This window comes from Squalius cephalus (genome assembly GCF_949319135.1).
Source record: "Squalius cephalus genome assembly, chromosome: 21".
In the NCBI taxonomy this organism is placed as follows: Eukaryota; Metazoa; Chordata; class Actinopteri; order Cypriniformes; family Leuciscidae; genus Squalius; species Squalius cephalus.
The window spans coordinates 4778324-4800081 of NC_137142.1; the positions used below are offsets into that span (position 1 = coordinate 4778324).

Sequence of the window (21758 nt, forward strand, 5' to 3'; positions counted from 1 at the left end):
TAGATGCAGTAAGCAGTGCTTACATATACAGTTCATATAGCCTGCACTAATGAAAGCCATATTATCAGTTAAATAGACACAGATGGATCGTGTGTGCAGTAACTGAACTAGACTGGACTGAATTCCCCAAAATGTGTCTAATGTGACAGTAACTTAAGACACATAATTTGCATATTTGCTCATGCCCAGTCACAATAATATGAATAAATAGTCTTGGGAGAGCAGCATGATGTCCTCTATGGAAGTAAAATAATGTCAAATGTTTTTGAAATAAAAAAACCTGTTGAATTGCACTACTTGAAAAAAATAAGCATTGCATTAACCATGCTTGCATTTTAATGCATTGTATTTTTAGGGCTTGCATTTTTATGGGCTGGTTGAATATTTAAGCTGTGAATATTTCAATTAAAAACATTTCAAACACATTTTCATTATTAAACATTCAATAATCCATATTCACCTTTCATATTTCACTTCCAAAATATTCAAACTGTTTAAAAATACAAACTATAATATTCAACAGGCAATTTTCGGTCCATTTTATTTCGCTTTGCAAATTCAGGGTTCAAATTCGACAGTAAATTCAACATTGACATCCAGGAACTGCAGGAAAAGCAGTAGATTGCCGAGCATAATCTCCATCTGCTGTTAGTCGACCTCACCAGCAGGAGGTGCAAAATCGCGTGTTGTTGACGAAGACCAGCAACAGTTAGAACAAGCCATTCATTCATAAAATGAAAATGATTATCCGTGTCAGTATATATGCGGAAAAGATGATAAACACACAAAAGCTGTGTTTATGTTTCATTCAATAACTTCATTGTTACTTTCCCTGTGTAGCCTACATGTTATAAGCTTTCTCTATGAACAGGATTAGGCTATAATCGGTTTCCCTCAATACCTCATACTCAAGGATTCCCCTTTCGTCGGGACAAAACGCTTAACGTACCTTTATGGACTAATATAGTGATATGAAAGACCAAACTCGCACTTTATTGGGGATGTAGGCTGTAGGCTCTCTCTCTCTCTCTCTCTCTCTCTCTCTCTCTCTCTCTCTCTCTCTCTCTCTCTCTCTCTCTCTCTCTCTATATATATAGTATGCCTACGTGTATTGCATTAGCTTAAACTGGGAAGAGTCATAACACTTGCATATTGTTGTCCTCCTATTGTTAGTTTAACTGTAAATCGCTTTGGATAAAAGTGTCTGCTAAATGTAAAATTGGCTTGACATTGGACATTTGCACATTTGGGGACCGTCTCTAAAGTTGCATACAACATTGGCAAACACGTTTCTAACTTCAATAGCAAACTTACATTTATTTGAATAAATTTATTATTCAAAAATCCAAAGGGTGCGCATTATGCCTGACACTACATGAACACTTTACAGTTGGTTTTATGACTGCAAGTCATAGATTCAAATGCTATCGAAGTTAGAAACGTGTATACCAAAGTCGTATACACTTTAGAGACGGTCCCTAAATGTGCGAACGTCCAATGTCAAGCCAACTTTATGCCAGTCTATCACTGGGAAACGCTCAGCATTAAGCATTAAGCATTAAGTTAGCAGAGTCCATCTGCTTGCCTGCGAGTTTGGTCTTTTATATCACTTTAGTCCATTAAGCGTTTTAAATGTCCAGCAGGGCAGACTGATCTCATGAAATGGCGTATGACACGCCAATTCGTATTTCCATTTTTGGCGTGTTATCAACACGCATAATCGCTTTTCAGCGTGTTTATCAACGCCGTTGATTTACGTTACATTACTGTATATAAATATGACCTACCCCAACCGCGTCCCTAAACCTACCCATCACTCGGGTTAATACCATTTATGAGTGTTCCCCTACCATCCTAGGAAAAAAAATATTGCTCCCCAGATGTAGATACATTTTCCTCCGTTTCGCTCGGACATTTAACGGCGTACACATACACGCGGAATCACTCGGACGTTTAACGGCGTACACATACACGCGCGTGGACATACACGCGGAAAGCTCAAAATGCGTATAAATAACACGCCACTTGACTTGAAAGTGGCGTGTATGTTTACGCAAAGTCATGATGTCATGTTGAGCAGGGGAATCCTGAAGTATTGAGGGAAACCCTAATAGCCTGCATGCAGCACATCGCCACAATATAAAGTTAAGACAACTAAACAACCAAGAGAAATATATGTCAACCTCAAAAATGTAACATTAGATCTGTACATCCGCATCGGGGAATAACATTATAATCTCGTTCACCGTAGAGAAAGATGCATGTGGGCTACACAGGAAAAGTAACCGTGAAGACACTGAATTTAACATAAAACAGCCGTCATAATATTCACAAATACACTTACATTGCTGTAAATGAGTTTTATGAATGAATGGCTTGCTCTAACTGTTGCTGGTCTTCGTCAACAACACGTGCTTTTGCACCACCTTCTGGTGAGGTAGACTAACAGCAGATGGAGAGTATGCTCGGCAATCTACTGCTTTTCCTGCAGTTCCTGGATGTCAATGTTGAATTTACTGTCGAATTTGAACCCTGAATTTGTGGAAGCGAATTTGCAAAGCGAAATAAAATGGACCGAAAATTGCCTGTTGAATATTATAGGTTGTATTTTTAAACAGTTTGAATATTTTGGAAGTGAAATATGAAAGGTGAATATGGATTACTGAATGTTTAATAATGAAAATGTGTTTGAAATGATTTTAATTGAAATATTCACAGCTTAAATATTCAACCATGTTGAATTTCAGCCCATAAAAATGCAAGCCCTAAAAATACAATGCATTAAAATGCAAGCATGGTTAATGTAATGCCTATTTTTTTCAAGTAGTGCAATTCAACAGGCTTTTTTATTTCAAAAACATTTGACATTATTTTACTTCCATAGTCCTCTGTGTCAGGTTTTGAGGACTGAAATCAACAGAAGCTCGTAGACTGAGAGATGCAGGAGAATTTAACCTGCACACCTGACACTTACTGACAAGCTGACACTCGTCTGACTGGAGAACTGCTGTCAGTAATGTCTCTCTCCGTCTCGGCCAATTCTCCTTTTCTACCTTCCAGGTGGTCTCTCGGATTTAATCCTTTCACTATCTGTGAGAAGAATGTCTTTATATAACAAATGATTGGGAAATTCACAATTTATTCACAATGACTTTAGAGGCATCGTAGAATTAATCTTGAATACTGTGATCATTAGGGGTGTGAACCTACACTGGCCTCGCGGTTCGGTGCGGTTCGGTTCGATTACGATTATCATGTCATCGATTCAGTTCAATTCGATATCACGATGCACTGCATCCTCAATTTTCAATTTTACTTCAAAAGTGATGTGTGCGCGCGTGTGTGTGTGCGTGTGCTCGCCTGTTCGGGAAGTCGCAGTGACAGAAACATTGACATTCCAGTTTAAGTTTCAAGGGAGTAAAGCTTGTTTATGCCATTAAGAAAAGGAAAATCTGAAAAAATAAATAAATAACAACAACAAACACATACATAACAACTAACTGGAACTAAATTAATATATATATATATACATTAATTTAGTTCCAGTTAGTTGTTATGCATGTGTTTTTGCTATCTTTAAATTAAAGAGTGTGATTCACATTTACTGGCTTTACATCAGATATCAGCCATCATAAAAAAATCGGTTGACCTTTACTATATAACAGGAAAGTAGACTAGAGATGCATGCTAGGGACTTCACCGTCTTAAAGGGACAGTACACCCAAAAATGGAAGTTTTGTCTTCATTTATCAACCCTTCCATTACCACTCTGTCTTGTGAAGAATGTTTAACCATTTTTGTCCATACGATGACATTCAATTGGGTCCAAAACAACATTGGTGTTTAAAAAACGGTCATATTTCAAAATATCTTTTTTGTTTTACAGAAGAAAGAAAAAAAATCAAACAGGTCTGGAATGACATGAGTAAATAATGACAGAAGTGTTTTGCAGCTGATTTCAACTAATCAAAAGGCTGTTGTCTTCCCTTTTGCCAAATAGGTAGAAAATCTTCAACACCCATAATGCACTGGGCATGTTGTCGTCCAAGGCCACTCCCACCAGTCTGCTCTGAATATGCTTACCAGAGTCGAATTATTATTAATTACCAGAGTCGGAAAAATTATATTATTAATATTTTACCGAAATCAAGCTCATATGGAGTTACAAGGTTTTTGACCATCGAATTTTGGAGAATTTCAGACATGAACGACCGCATCTGAAGCAGTAAGTGCATCACATTGCACTTTCATCAACTTCAAAGTTTACTGTGGCTATGTGGGCGCTCAGAATTTTTCTGTAATTTGTCCAAAATCTCATGTTATTAAAGACGAAGTGCTTCACACAGAGTAGCAGTTTAGATTCAAACAATGACGCATCAGAACTACAAAATGAAATGCTGATTTCTATTGCCATCCATCTCGTTTCTGACTTTATTTTTCTCTGTTTCCATATCTCTTCACACATTTATCTTATTCACTCTCTCTTTTTACATCTGTTTCTCCTCTTTCCGTCTCTGTTGCCACTTAGCTCGAAGCTGTTACGCAAGCTCTCAGATTTATTCAAGCAAGATCAAACTGAAATGTTAGGGGAAGTACATGCACTCAAACCCAAGTGTGGTACTTACAGGAATTAATGGGCACTCGGGGTCAACCGGTTCCAATAGAAAAACTGAACCAGAGTCACTCACAACACAACGTTTTCAGAGCTCACAGGAGATGTACGTTCACCACAATTACAGTAATAACAGGTTATCCTAAACAAACACAGCTCTGAGACGTCTTCTTACAAATGCTTAATTACCAGTCATTTGTATTATAATTTCAAACAAAACACAAAACCCTTGAGAGGGTAACTGTAAATACTAATGATTTCTTTGTAGAGCGGTACATCACCGGTGTGTGTCGTGGTGTTAACTGGATGCCAGGTGCACTATGCACTATGTGCTTGTTTCACAGCTGATACAACAGCGGATCTGAGCCCAGTTGTTCAAAAGTAATGATCGGATTTCGGCTATTGGATTGATTCAAATCTTGAAAATGGTTTGTTAAACATATCCTAAAATCGGATTAGATCACAAACTCCAATCTTGGTTTTGATTTGGATGAAATAGTCAGTTTGTCTTGTTCAAAACTTAGGATCCCTTTGATCCAAAAATCCAAGATTATCCTGAACCCAGCAGAAGGATGGATTTCAGAGACAAAAATGTAATAAAACGTCAAAACTGGTAAAAAATTAAATAAAAAAAATACGTTCAATATGTTAGAAAACAGCACAAAAACGTGCAGAACAACTATTCAAAGGCAAATTTGTTGAGTAATCAATTGCAAGAACCTCTTTCAGATTTCAGATGACAGAAGTCAGTGAGGTGAACCATCTGATTGTATTCACATTGTATATAAACTTTTATTTATGTTTTCTATGTGAATATATGTTAAATGTAATTAATTCCTGTGATCAAAGCTGAATTTTCAGCATCATTACTTCAGTGTCACATTTATTATTATTATTATTATCAATTTTAAAAACAATTTCTTTGCATGCAAATGTATTACTTAGTACATATTCAATTTCCCATTGTGAAAAGGTCAAGTTTTGAAATGCTATGGGTCACACTTTAGTTTAGGGTTTGTAAGTACTAATACACAATCAATATCCTAGTAATATGCATGCTAATAAGCAACTAGTTAATAGTGAGAATTGGTCCACAAACTAAAGTGTTCCAATGTTGTTTAAAGAAACACACACACACACACACACACACACACACACACACACACACACACACACACACACACACACACACACTTCCCTCCACAACTTTAAATCCTGTTCTCTAAGATGGCTGCAGCGCCCCCTGTCTGCGACTCAAAGCATGTCAAAGATTCTGTGAGCCGCTATTACTGCTGTGCACCTGATCAGCAAGGAAATGCTTTTACCAGCCATGTTTGAGCTGGATGCTGTGGAAAACTACCAGAGAAAGTTGGACAGACTGCAGTGGCCTCCCTTAAAATATCCAGTTGTCCTGAGTGAAAATGCAGAGTCATCATCCATCCTGCTGCACTGCGGGAAGGAATGAGGCCATCGCTGTCAGACACACACACACACACACGTTTATGAGGAGCGTAAAATCTGCAGTGTCACAGCGCTAGGCTGGCTCACCTCAGAGAGCAAATGTCCTCACAACCCCAATCATGCAGAGATGTTGCAAAGCATCAGCAAAGAGAAAGAGAGACATGATGGATTGGTGAGGATGCGTTCACTGTTCAATTCTGACTTGAAGTGCCCTTATTATGCTTTTTTGGATTTTTCCTTTCATGTAGTCTGTAATATAGCTGTTTGTGAATGTAAAAGGTCATCAAAGGTCTAAGTGCAGATGAATGGAGTTACTGTCTCCTAAAAGAAAGAAGTGATTCTGAGCGGCCTGAAATGAGTCGTCAGTCTCACTTCCTGTTTGAACCTACACAGATCTGTAATAAATTTGCATAATTACAGCCTATAGTCTTCATTGGCTGCCCGTGAACAACGTCTACTTTGTCCTTCGAACACTGTAGATGTAGCTGAGAATGGAAGTTCAGTTTGTGTTGTCGACATGTTGAAAAGATGCTGTTTTCTGCACTGCAAAAGCAAATCCACTTTGCTGCACTTCAAAAGGATGAGGACTTGCGCTATTTGTATTAATGAGTGCGTTAACAAGCATGTTCTTAACCCGATTACGCTTAACAAGTCGACAATGCACGTGAGCATGTAAACGCATTAACCCGTTTTCTTAAGCATAAACCGATCGTTATTCGTCACAGCTAGATTTTTGTCCCCGCTGATTTAGTGCATGTAAACGCATTAACCTGCTTTCTGTTGCCTTATCAAAGGGCACATGCGTGACGTCACAGCAACGCGTCCCTCCTGTGGATTTAAGCACATCCAGACAGAGTGAACATTTAGCAGACCACAAACTCAAACTCTTTCTTGACTTAAATTCTAAAAGTGCTCTCATCTCAAGAATTTGGTACAGTCAAAATGCTGCATCTTTATCTGCATGAGAAGATATATGAAGTTTCCCGCTGACATGATATGATACTCTTCTACAGTTTTTAATGCTTTAACACCACAACCGACATAACAAATGAAAATACTATTAATATGAAAATACTAATAATATGAACGCATATTATTATGTTTTGACGTCACTACTGGGAAATAGGCTGATTTAGTCTTGTAAATGTGGTTTACTTGTGTTGTCGAGTTATTGATTTGCATGTAAACCCGGACAACAGGTTATTTCAATGAGCTGATTTTTGTGAGTTATGTAAACATGCTCACTGTGCATCAAGTGCTGAGGAAGAGCTGGACCTGAAAGTCAGATGGTAATGGGCATTTAGTTTAGTGGTAAGCGGTAGATCAATCACAATAGACTGGGCTGTCTGACCAATCAGAGCAGAGAAGACCAATCACTTCAGACTGGGTCATCTGACCAATCAGAGCAGAGCAGGCTCTCAGAAAGCCGAGGTTTAGAGAGACAATCCTTTATCAAATCGTATCAGACTGTGAGAAAAAATGTGATGCTGCAATGTATATTAAGAGAAAACTTGTGTTTTTTTTGTTTTTTTTACCTTGATGCATGTAAACCTATTGTAAGAGACCTTAAAAACATAAGTAGGAACCTTTAAAATAGCACATTAGGAGCACTTTAATGTTTATTTCCTTAAATCAGTTTTTTTGTGGTTTAAATCACACAAGTCAACTTGTGCACTCCTATCTTGTGTGTTTACAGAGGAAGCTGTACTCAGTATTTTGTGTGTGCATCCGTTTGTGTGCGTAGGTGAGTGATTGTGGCCAGCGTGTGGTAAAGGTTAGAATTTCAGGAGAATAGCGTGAGTGTCGTCCGATGGCAGAAAATGACAGACGCTGCACATTTATGATTTATAGCTGACAAAATGGCTAAAAATAAGTAGCACTGCACAACATGGCAGAGAGAGACTGTACCTGTCTGTCAGCATGTCACGCAAGAAAACTTAAGGGGACCTCACTTTAAACAGTACATTTATTTCCAAAATTTGTTTTTAAAGTCTCCTACAATAGGTTTACATGCATCCAAGGTAAAAAAAAAAAACACTTAAATTTCCTCATAACATACATTGCTGCATCACTTCTTTCTCACAATGTATGAAATGGTTCGATAAAGGATTCAGTCTCTCTAAACTCCTCCTTACTAAGAGCCTACTGTGCTCTGATTGGCCAGATGGCCAAGTCTGTTGTTATTGGTCGACCACTTGCAGCAGAAACCAAACACTCATATCTTAATTTCAGATCCGGCTCTTCTTCAGCATTGGATGACGCTGTGTTTATATGATGAACAGATTGCATTTAGGCATTGCATTTATAAAGAATTTAGGCCTTTATTCACATGTAAACATTCATTAACTCACACATCAGATATGGTAATTGGAAGCTCAGTCATGCTTGCTTGACGTTGATGAGGTTCATTCTCATGTTACGCAGCACATTTGAGCTTTAGCAAGAACCAATGAGGTTCATTCTCGTGTAACGCAGCACATTTGAGCTTTAGCAAGAACCAATGAGGTTCATTCTCGTGTTATGCAGCGCTCAGCAAGAACTAATGAGGTTCATTCTCGTGTTATGCAGCGCTCAGCAAGAACTAATGAGGTTCATTCTCGTGTTATGCAGCGCGTTTGAGCTTTAGCAAGAACCAATGAGGTTCATTCTCGTGTTATGCAGCGCGTTTGAGCTTTAGCAAGAACCAATGAGGTTCATTCTCGTGTTATGCAGCGCGTTTGAGCTTCAGCAAGAACCAATGAGGTTCATTCTCGTGTTTTGCAGCACGTTTGAGCTTTACCAAGAACCAATGAGGTTCATTCTCGTGTTAAGCAGCACATTTGAGTTTCCGCAAGAACCAATGAGGTTCATTCTCGTGTTACGCAGCACGTTTACACTACAACTTCTCCATTTAGCTAGGTTCGTCATCCATAACTCCATCAAGGTCAGCCGGGAACCTAGGAGTTGTGATTGATGATCAACTGAACTTTACAGACCACATTGCTAGAACTGCCCGGTCCTGCAGATTTGCCTTATTTAACATTAGGAGGATCAGGCCCTTCCTATCAGAACATGCTACACAACTCCTTGTCCAAGCACTCGATCTATTCAGACTGGACTATTGCAATGCTCTCCTGGCTGGTCTTCCAGATTGCACTATCAAACCTCTGCAACTGATCCAAAATTCTGCAGCTAGAGTGGTCTTTAACGAGCCGAAGAGAGCACACGTCACTCCTCTCCTCACAAAATTGCACTGGTTGCTAGTTGCTGCTCGCATCAAATTCAAGTCACTGACTTTTGCCTACAGAACAACCACTGGCTCTGCTCACTTTTACCTAAACTCATTACTTCAGACTAACATGCCATCCAGAAACTTGCGCTCTGCAAGTGAACGCCGTCTTGTGGCGCCATCTCAAAGAGGCACAAAATCTCTTTCTCTGACCTTCTTCAGGACTGTTCCCTGCTGGTGGAATGACCTGCCCAACTCAACCAGAGCGGCTGAGTCCGTGTCCATTTTCAAGAAACGGCTGAAGACGCACCTTTTTCGGCAACACTTGATCCATTAATACTAACACTTTATCTTCTATTCTATATCTATTATCTTAAAAACAAACAAAACAAAAAAACAGGTACTGCGTTAGATTAAACTGGGAAGGGTAATAGCACTTGCATATTGTTGTCCTATTGTTAGTTTAACTGCTTCTATTGTTCTCATTTGTATGTTGCTTTGGATAAAAGCGTCTGCTAAATGAATAAATGTAAATGTAAATATAAAATGTTTGAGCTTCAGCAAGAACCAATGAGGTTCATTCTAGTGTTACGCAGCACGTTTGAGCTTCAGCAAGAACCAATGAGGTTCATTCTCGTGTTACGCAGCACGTTTGAGCTTCAGCAAGAACCAATGAGGTTCATTCTCGTGTTACGCAGCACGTTTGAGCTTCAGCAAGAACCAATGAGGTTCATTCTTGTGTTACGCAGAACGTTTGAGCTTCAGCAAGAATCAATGAGGTTCATTCTCGTGTTACGCAGCACGTTTGAGCTTCAGCAAGAACCAATGAGGTTCATTCTCGTGTTACGCAGCACGTTTGAGCTTCAGCAAGAACCAATGAGGTTCATTCTGGTGTTACGCAGCACGTTTGAGCTTCAGCAAGAATCAATGAGGTTCATTCTCGTGTTACGCAGCACGTTTGAGCTTCGGCAAGAACCAATGAGGTTTGTTGTCGGGTGTCAAGCAGGTTTGGTTGAGCTTTTGTTTATGTTCCCTGATCATGTTTACATGTAAAGGCCTAAATTCAATCTGTTCATTTAAAGCGATCGAGTCTCTTCAGAAAATTTGGACTAAACCGCTTAATTCATATGGATTAGTTTTACAATCTCTTTATAAACTTTCTGAAGCGTCAAAGTGGTAGTTGTGTAGCTGTCAATGAAGGGTCAGAAATATCAAAAAGATCTTCAATTGTTTTCTGAAGATGAATGAAAGTCTTACGGGTTTGGAACAACATGAGGGTGAGTCAATGACACTGATTTTTGGGTGAACTAACCCATTAGAGAGCATTAGATACTTCATTTAAAAAATAACATGAAAAAACGTGTACACGACGAGAAGAGGGACTGATCTATCTATTGACTTTAGAAGGCAAACTAATTGAAAAGAGGCCGTGAGCAGATAAGCAGGCACATCTGATACTGATCCAGCTCCTGCTGAGCACACACCTGTCTTCTGCGACACACAGACTCGGAATATATGTGTTTATGCGTAGATGCTTTTGTAGAGACAAACAACACAGTAAACAACTATAACTTTTGAAGCACTACTTGCCAAACTGGCTGTTTATCCTAACACACGTTTCAGTTTGCCTCATGGTTTATGGACCATTTATAGAGTCAAAACCACATCACACATGATCCAGATGGTTTTCTTCATGACCATGTGTATCTTGAACTCAATATGTCAGTCTAAAATCTTTGACTGGGTTCCATGAGAGGGGAAAGGGTGCCTGAAACCTCATCCAAGATCTGTGTCCAACCCAACCATTAGCTTAATCCATCTCGAACCACTTCAGTCTACATGCTGTTCTACTAGACATGTGGATTTAACTCCACCCTGAGATTACAACCCCATCACACACACACACACACACACTCATGAGGGATGGCGGCACATCCTGATTAATCCTGATTAAGGTTACAGTACAGCCAACACAAAATCTGGCCCCTTCTGTTCATCGGCACTATCAGTGCAGCAGAGATAAACACATCTCAAATGAGTTGATTCAACTGATTCAATTCTCAATTTCATGGCGTCTGCTGGGGCTCCAGGGCCTGGACTAATACATCAGTCGAGCCTTGCGTGTTCAGTACACTTTCTATGCATGAGCTTACAGAATAGGTTTGTGTGATATCTTAAACATTCACAATATATTCACAACGACTTTGATCACAATGACATAAAATAAAGGAATATAATAAATGTTGTGGATTTTAATGCATTTAGATAAGTGTGTTATGATACTATTTTATCTAAGAAGCAAAAACAGCCTTATATTTGTTAAGTTTGATTCATTTCTGTGAATCTGTTCAAAAACCATTATAATAATTGATGATATCTTGATATCGTTGATATCTGATATTATATCTATGATATCTTTCCTATAGCTCAAACAGTAGAGCGCTGGCGCTTGCAACGCCAAGGTCATGGGTTTGATTCACAGGGAAAGCAAGAACTTATAATAATCTAAATGTGTACCTTGAAATGCAATGTAAGTCTCTTTGGATAAAAGCGTCTGCCAAATGCATAAATGTAAATGTTAATAATTGCATTTGCAATAATTTGTTAGTGTCATCACTCCAAAATATTTACAGAAATATGAGGCATTATTCATGTGTTAAAATGTTTCAGTAAAAAAAATATATATAAAGGATAAATATGTTACACTGATGCACATACACTACTGTTCTTCTTTTAAAAGAAAAGATTACTCCCATTTAGTAAGCATGCATTGAATTGGTCAAAAGTGATAAGAAAAAACTAACATATACTTTTTGTACTTTTTATTCATCAGAAAATCATGGGGGGGGGGGGGGGGTCATGAATTCCACAAAAACATTGAGCAGCAACATTGATAACAATCAGAAATGTTTCTTGAGCATCAAATCATCATATTAGAATAATTTCTGAAGGATCATTTCAGACTGGAGTAATGATGCTGAAAATTCAGCTTTGATCACAGAAATTACATTTGAACATATTTTCACATAGAAAACAGTTATTTTTAATTGTATAATTAATAATATTTCGCAATATTACTATTTTTTGATCAAATAAATGCAGCCTTGGTGAGCAGAATAGATTTTTTTGAAAAACATTAAAACATTTTACCAACTCCAGGCTTCTAAATCTGTGTAGAAAAACATGCATTCATTATTTTTAACTAGATTTTTGGCTGTATTTAGTTCAATACATTAAACATTGTGAATCTACTATCTAAGAAAGTGTGTTTGGTTGAAATGATGGTACCTACGGCTGAGCAAGTATATCAAACCCATAAACCAAGAAATTGTTTCATGCTTTTTCCTCAATATTCATTATATAATCAAGATATTATATGAAGATATAAGCTAAATTCATCAGAAGCTCTGCAATTCATCAAGCTTCATCCATCCGTTGTGTCCACACTCTCACACACTATTTCTCCTCTCACTCCAGCTGAAATCTCAACCATTGTTACAAGGGAAGAAGGGAATGAAGAATGCACAAAGTTGGGAGGCAACATTCCAGCATCTGGAAGCGTTCGGGCACACGTGTGTCCCTTTCCGGATCTCTCCCTCCCTTTGCTCTGTCTCAGTCTCCAGCTTTCTCCTCTGCTTCCCTCCATCTTTTTTTCTTTCAAAGAAGGAATTTTGTAATCTGATCCTCAGCTAGTCTTTCCAAGTGCAACTCAGCAAACACATGTTAAGAAATGCCATGTGCGATCACAAACGCACAAAAAACCACATCACAGGTCATATACAGTCAAAACAATCAGATACTTCCAAAATAAACCCTCGCATAAAACCCAGTATGACACATTGCAAATGAACCGTGAGCGCTGCTGGAGACCTGTTCATCCCAAACCAACACAAGCAGGGTTTTCAACAATGATGTGGTCTTCACATCCCATTACCGCTTCCACAGAGGCTAAATTGTGTTTATTTGGTGGCATTAAAATGTATTTGCATCTGAACATTTTGGGGGGGTTCACAAACACTCAGGAAAAAAATAGACATACTGTAGTGTTTCCTTGAATCAGAAACCTAAGCCAGTGCACTGATGATCCAGATCTGAAAAAATTGCATTTAGAAGATGCTTTTGACTAAAAACATTGTAGTGTCCTTGTTTTAGACATCACATTTTATCGCTGCAGGTCTCTGAATCACATAGTGGATTTTCCTAAATACTTTTTAATTTTACATTGGAGCTAAAATGGTCCAATTTCCCTTTGTTAGCTTTCATTTAGCAAGTTAACCGCTTGGGCTACTAGATTAGCATAGCGCTAATTGATTTAGAAAATAATTAGCTTCACGTAGAACAAGATGTCATCATGCTAGCACTACGTTTCTGAGCATGTACTGAAGATGGGGGATTCTGCGATGATAGAATATTTGGACAATACGATTTTAAAAGTGATTTTCACAATAATTCTAGAGGGGAAAGCGTTGGTAACGCATTATATTATGAACAAATGAACAATTATGGGGCCATTCATACACCACATACTTTTGTGTGGTAGTGGAATGAAAAAAAACAAAAAACAAAAAAAGGTTTACAGATGTTTTTTTTGTGTGTTTTTTTTAAAAGTTGAACAACTTTTGATTTGAGCGCTGTATTTTTTCGAATTCTGCATCGTGTGAGATTTGCAAAAGTCGAACACGTCCGTGTAGTGCATGTTTACATAGAAAAACAATGCAAAAGCAGCGCAGTGGAATGAAAAAACTACATATGAGCAAGAGACAGTTAGTATACAACAGTGAAATGCTCACATTAACATTAACTTCTCCATCTTTCCCAACTACAGTATCTCACAGGAGACGTCTTACAATGTTCACTCATATATGTCATTTTGTGTTTGCATAAAAACTTTGTTACATCGCTGGACTAAACTATGCTGCATCCCACTAAATCACCAACTCGAATTGAAAACGAATGGCTTCTGGTTTCTTTTTCACTGCAAATCGCTTTAAGTGTGAACTACTCAGTGGAAAACCAGAGTGCCATAGTCAAGGCCACAACAGGTCATGGCTGTTGTCAAAAGTACTGTCCAGTACAGAATACAGAGTCAATTCAGTACCCAATGAGCACTGCAGCCAATCACAGACATGACTGATGAGCATGTGAACATAATGGCCAATCAGAGATAGTCAGAATCCGCTCGATAAGCCAGAGTTTGTTCAGCGGGAGCTTCTGCAACCTCGTGAATCAGAGAGTATAAAGACAATGGAGTAAATAAAAGATTCACTGGAGTGTAGACAGATTTTTTGATTATAACGGGAGTTTTCATTCAGTCAGTGAGATTGCACTGAAGCTTCAGTGATTATAAATGGAGTGGTGCTCGCTTTCTGTATATAATGCTTTCACAGTTTAAATAAAAGTTTGATTTTTCATGCTGCCAAGTACACACTGCAAGTTATGGGAGTTTGAACTAAATTAAAATGGACTGAATCTGAAATTGCGAGGTTTGACATTAACAATAACAATAGCAATGGACAGGACAAAAAAATGTTATGTCAAAGTAGATCCATGCATGAAGTCTTAAAGTTTAAGTGCAATAGACCTGCCACTTGTTCTGATACCTGTAACGTGTTTCTTTGTTTTTCATTTTATTACTAACTTTTAATGTGATCTTGTTAATGCAATGTTTACTTAATGGAATAATATTTGAAGGCTTAGGCTACATGTTTTAATGTACCATTTACTTATAATTATTAATAGCATTAATAAATGAACTAATTTTGTTTTTTTAATATTTTTATTTTAAAATAGTTAAATTAATAAAATGTAATTGTTACAATAGTTTTTGCTCTGGTACCGAAACTGGTACACAGAGAACTGTGAAATCTTTCTTGTATTGATACGACTACTGAAATGATGATATTGTGACCACTAGGGGTGTAACAATATATTGTGTCACAATATATTGCAACGCAAAAACGCAACAATATGTATCGTGGATAGTTCACCCAAAATAAAAATGACTCATTTTTTTGAAAAAGTTTTCAGAGTTTTATCGTCAGTACTACATTAAACTACTATGTATAACGTTGAATATAATGTAAAATAATGCGATGGTGGAATATTTGTGGGTCCTGATAATGGCAAATATCTGATGTTACCAGTAAAAAGTGGCCTACATTATTTCAAATATAGGCTATCTAGTCAGTGAAAGATTTCAAGCCTTTTCGTCTGAAATAATTCTGTGTTTTCTGCTTCAGAATCATGAATATGTTTATTCTGGTGTCTCTATTGTCCTGTTCATTGGGTTTCAAGCACCATATCCAAGCCTATTCATTTACACCCACAAAGTAATACCAAATTTTCTCCATTTTAATCAACAGTACATTTTTTGTTAACCTTTTATCATATGTCTTGGAGTATCGCAATAATATTGTATCATGAGTTCAGTATTGTGATATGTATCGAGTATGATATGTATCCACTTATATCCTCTATTAAAAGTGGATAAAGACTATTTATTGTCTTTTATTCACTCTGTACCAGCCAGCGCCGTGGTGTGAAAAGCTGAAAACCCACTGGCGGCCCCACAGAGGCCTGGGATTGAGCAATGGAGGCGGGGAATGCACCTGGCGACGGGAGGAGAGGGGGCGGCTGCTATTTTTAAGTTGAGTTCGACAGTCGGGCGGTGAGTGGGTGCAGATCAAAACCTGGCGCCATCTCAGCACAGTGAACGCTTGAAGATGCATGAAGGCCTTTACTAGCCATGAGCTAGACCCTACACCTCCATCAGGCACACAGCTTCAGTCTTTTACACATCAACACAGCGCCACTAGAACACATGCACATGCCTTAAAAGGCAGCACACCGCTCACGGGCCAACCTACTGACCTACACACATAACTCTTCAGCACTGGCTCTCAACTGGTGGGTCGCGACCCAAAACAGGTCTGTTCTGATCAGGTAGCGCTAAATGCAATGAAAATTGAAAAAATTAAATTAAATCACGCAAGTCTGGGCCAAATGTTTAATGTCGACCGATTGATTGGTTTTGCCGATTAATCGGCACCAAATGCTGTTAATGCTGTTAAGTGAAGTTAGGATAGCAAAAATAAATAGGGCATCACCTTCTAAAATGTAGACGATATTTGTCCAATCAAACAAAAACCGCTTAGCCTATGCAGTTAATAAATATATTTTAAATTATGACTTGAATACACCTTTTCTATTGTATGTTTTTAATTTCTGCGATGCCATTCAACTGTTTCTTAATATCAAACAAAAAAACTATATAAAAATAAATAAAAAGATACCAATTAATTCTTGACAAAAACTTAAATATTTTGGTATCAACATTTCTTTCTTTATTTTTTGAAAAAAAAAATTTAGCTTCACTGTTAATTAATAACATTTTAAAAACTTTTGCCTGCCAAAATAAGTCATGTGGTGAACATGATATTTGTAAAATAAATAAATAAACAAATATGCATTCGATGTCAGTCACCTTTGATTCAAATAGAGCTTTTTACAACACAGATTGTTTCAAAGCAGCTTCACAAAGATAACAGGAAAATAATGCAACAAAGTTTGTTTCCAGAAGAAAATAGCGTCACAGTCCAGCTTAAGTAAGTTCAGTGATGGTTCATTTTGTTGTAAAAAAATAAATAAAATAAATAAATAAATGTTATTAATTTAGTTCATTTATATATATATATATATATATATATATATATAGCACCACTCTAGAGAAAACAGTGATGTCATCGTCCAGCTCAGTTCAGTTTTCATATAATCAATAATCAGATCAATAATATTATTGAATATTAAATTAAATGTCCCCAACTAAGCAAGCCAAAAGCCAATGGCGACAAAGGCGAAGAAAGTCGAAAACAGCGACAGTGTCAAGGAACCAAAACTGCAGGAGAACTTTGGAGAACCCAGGCTCAGTCGGGGGGGTGGGGTGTCAGTTCTCCTCTGGCTAATGAACGAACAGTGTATGATTATGATTCAGCATTATAGGTCAGAAGTCAGATTGGATTGGAACATTCAGAATATCATCCATTTATGAGGCCTTCACAGGGAGAATATGTTAATTTTCACTAAATTAAAAACCTTTATTGAACCTTTATTTATTGAACAGTTATCAACAACTTTTCCAAACCCAACATTAAAGTACATTTCTAAGAATCTGGAACATGAGTTTTAAAGTAGATTTTTAAGTGTCCTATTGTGACCCATATCACAGGTGTTATGAAAGGAAATCAGTCTACTTTCTATACATGCTCAGATCTTTCAAGTTTAGCTGTGCAGGTTTTTCTCTCTGTCGTCATGACCAAAACCACATTTTACATTGTAGAAAACCACATTTAGATCTTCCAAGAACCAAAAGGAGTCAAACGGGGACTGTACGTCATACTGAAGACTCTGAAAGAGTGGGTTGAATCTCTGCTGCTGTCATGTCTGACGCAGAGACGGAGGACAAGCAGGCGAGCAGAAGGCTTGTGTGTGGCTGATGTGCGGTCTGTGTCAGACGGATGTACCTGTGGTGCAAAACTGATACTAGAACTGGTTTAATACACGCTTAGTGCACGCTTAGAGTAGGAAACCTTCCTCCCCGGGGCATTAGAGAAGCAGTTTCGGGGAAATCAAAGCAAGTAAAAAAAAAACTGTAAGCCAAAACTGTTTAATTTACTATGTGACTGATAACTCAATTAAGTAATAAATTGAGTGATAAATTAATATAGATGATGTGGTTTAATAATTAAAAATGTGGTTTGAAAAAAGCAAAAGAAAACTAGAAATCATTGATAAGGGTAGATAGGGTTTTTTGATGTACACACACACACACACACACACACACACACACACACACACACACACACACACACACAGCATTTCAGCAACAGTCACATCCAAAATTTCCAGCGATCGAGTCTCCTCAGAACATTTGACCTAAACCACTCAACTCAGATTAGTTTTAAGATCTCTTATGAACTTTTTGAAGAGTCAACGTTGTAGTTCTGTAACTGTCAATGGAGGGGACAGAAATCTCTAAGATTTCATTCAAATATCTTCATTTGTTTTCCGAAGATGAACGAAAGTCTTACGGGGTTGGAACAACATGAGGGTGAGTAATTACTGACAGAATTTTCATTTTTGGGTGAACTAACCCTAAACACTGTCATTTCATAACAGGTATACAGCTGCAGAAAAGTCTGTCACTTTTCTCTCTGTCGCTCACTGGTCTTGTCCTTTACATGGCATCCCTGCCAGACACTGCGACATCACCACGGTAACTCAGAGTAGGACAGATTGAGTGCTCAGCCCTCCTCCGAGTGTAACCAAGCAACAGAATCAAGTTATATAATCAGCACAGCATTTCATTGATCAGCCGTTGTTATATGACTGGACGTTCAGAGCAAACTCCCACGCAGACTCATACTGTTGCATTAAAGAGAGATGCGGCAAGATCAGAAAACTATTCAAAACTATTTAAACTGATTGTTTTAAATAATAACTGGGATATTTATGTTATTTTAAATGTCTGTCCTTGTTGTTGTAGTTTTTGCAGGTTGTATTTCTGACATCATGTATGTATTTATGTTTATGAACATAATATATTTTATAAAAAATAAAGTTCTTTTTTAGTTAAAAGCCATTTTAACTGTTAATTACCAGTGTTTGGGGAAAGTTACTTTTAAAATGAATGCATTACATCATTGTGCTACTCCCTAAAAAAGTAACTTATCAGAAAATAATATGTTAACTAAGATACTTTTGTGTTACTTTTTCTCAACAGGGCTGGGCTTGCTTTGTGTTTTAATAACAAAAAACTCTTACTTCAGCAAAAAAAAAAAAATGTTTACATAAAAGTAAGTTTTTGCATATTCTATAGTTTAATTGGATCATAAATAAATGCATGCTCACATTCAGTCAAGATCTAAGATAACCATCATGTTTACACACAACGCCTCTGCACTCAACATGGGGATGAGAGAGTCAATAAATGGGAAAGCAAAGTAACTTGCGTTACTAAAAAGTAGCTCTGTTTTAAATTTAAAAGTAATGTGTTACTTTACTAGTTACCTGAAAAAAGTAATCAGATTACGTTACTTGCATTACATGCAAGTTACGTTGCATTACTTAAGCACTTAAATATAAATATATATATATATATATTAAATACATTTTTAAAGTGGTTTAAATACTATGCAGGTCTTAAAATACTAAAACAAATATCTATCTAACAGAAAAAGCCATGCAACATTTTATTACACAAATAGTTTGCTCCAGCACACATGAGTATCAATAAAGGGTGATCATGTCATTCTCTCTGCTGTTAGAGCACATTCGATCCAGTATGCAATGAAACCTGTCCCCTGTAGCCATGCATCTGAAAGACCCCTTTACCTCCAGACAGACACTACAGCAACAGATCTGCACATTCCACACAAACCTCCTCGAGTGAAGCCTTCACAAACACAAGAAGTCCTGCAGCCACTGACTGTTATCAGACCAAATTAATCTGACTGACCACCAGTGAACACCATCAAGCATAGTTGTAGTTCTTATTCGGAAACACTTCCTTTCAAGAACTTATATAGTTATATAGAACAATATAGTTTAAAATTCTCAGAATGTTCGCCATTGAAAATCTAACCGTCAATGTAATATTTGCATACTGGCTTGTTCTCCGTCCTTACATTTATTTGCATTTGCATGTTGATTTCAACTTGACTAGCCTTGTCTTATACTTATTATATACATAGACACAACATCTTTGCCGCATTCGCTTAGACTGATTTCATTTACCCTGAACCAGAGCATTATCTGGAAGTATAACACTATCATGTTGCTCCACTGGAAGTAAACACTATATTTACCATCCATATGGAAATGCAAATCTAGTGTACAGCGTGAGCTGCAGTGTGTGAAGTAACCTATTGTGTTCAGAGCATTTTCCAATGGCATGTCACAGCAGGGTTTTAACAACGGAAATTAACAGCATTAGATACACGTCCATCGCGAGGATCGTGGTATGAGTGTCTTGACACATTGTAGCGAATGCAGTGTCAGTGAAGTGTGTGTGTGGCTATAGCGCTGACACGAGTATACAGTGAACACACACATTCCACACTTGTGTCTATACTCGCCATGTCTGCTGCAGAAGAAGCATCTATTAATACACACTCACCTAAACTACCGGCGAAACCGTCCATTTCTCGGGTAAATATCCAGGGAGATATTCCTGGAGCGACTGTGGGAATTCGTCCTCTATGTGAGAAGAAAGCCTCGAGCTCGTGTAATGTCACGTGGACTCCTCTGATCCGCTTAAATGGAGTAATAAAGGGACGACCGGCTGGCGGCTGGTTCTCCGTCCGGGTAACGAGGCGCTTCTCTGGGGCAGTTGATCACGGAGGATCCCTGAGCTTGAGCTGCTCCACCACGGTCGGTTACTCCTCCTGCGGGCGAGGGAGGGAGTTTAAGGAGCGCTGGGCTTTCGCGTTTCCGACTCCGCCTGCTTTGGCACGGCGAGCTTCCCTTCAGACTGGCCGAGCCCGAGTGCGCCACAGTCTGACACTACGGAGCATCTCAACATGACAGCTCTAGTACTCAAGTGCACACTGCTGTAGCTACTCTACTTCAAACGTCATTTGTTTGTTTATGCATTTGTATATTTAATTTTTTTCTTGTCCCTCAAATAGTTCACATGCTGCTCCATGTCATTTACCCATGCATTTAATTCACAGACATCACAGAAATCGTATGAGTGTTTTTGGACATGGAACCGTGATGATATCACGTCTTTGTACTGTATATATGGCAAGCCGTTTTGACTTTTATTCATTCCCAGGATTGATATAAACAATTCAATTTCCACTAGTTAAAATGTGAATTCTTGATATCAACAATTACATTTCTGTAATTGTATTTTCTCTAGTTAAGTGTCATCATAGGCTGCCATTCAAATTTAATTTTTGATATCAAGGATTGATTTCATACCAGTTGAAAATGATTGAATTTCTGATGTGAAATTTCAACTATACTAGTCTGGATATCATCCATTGAATGTGAATGGCAGCTAGTGAAAATACAAATACAGATATCAAGATTTACAGATTCAAGAATTATTGTTTTTACCAGTTTAAATTTAATTCTTGATATCAAGAATTCATATTTCTGGGAGTGATGACATCAGTGTTGATATCAAGAATTCACATTTTCACATTCTTTACTTGTGGAAATGTAATTAGCCTACTGGTATCAAAAATTGCCATTGTTAGTAGAAATCTAACTAATATAAAGAATAAGTATTTTAACAAGGGAAAATTGAATTGTTGATATCAAGAATTCATATCAAGTCAAAATGGCTTGCCATATATACATACCCTGAAAATACCACTGTATTCTTCTGAAGTACCGTGAAATACCAACACTTACAAAAAGTACTTTGGAGCACCATGTAAATAGTACAACACAGGGTTGTATTTGAAAGTC

General features: G+C 37.7%; 1 protein-coding gene across 3 annotated transcripts in view; it reads right to left on the reverse strand.

The window, feature by feature from the left end:
* The window catches only part of eml4 (EMAP like 4), a 108108-nt gene extending 87338 nt beyond the window's left edge, over positions 1 to 20770 (reverse strand). For 2 of the 3 annotated variants that reach the window (XM_079855026.1, XM_079855025.1), the window contains exon 1: positions 20455 to 20733. In XM_079855026.1, the coding sequence (XP_079711152.1) occupies positions 20455 to 20479 (25 nt within the window). In that variant the 5' untranslated portion in view covers positions 20480 to 20733. Of the gene's footprint in view, positions 1 to 20454 lie in introns of all 3 variants that reach the window. The other variant, XM_079855022.1, reaches the window with a different exon arrangement.
* Between the last annotated feature and the right edge of the window lie 988 nt (positions 20771 to 21758).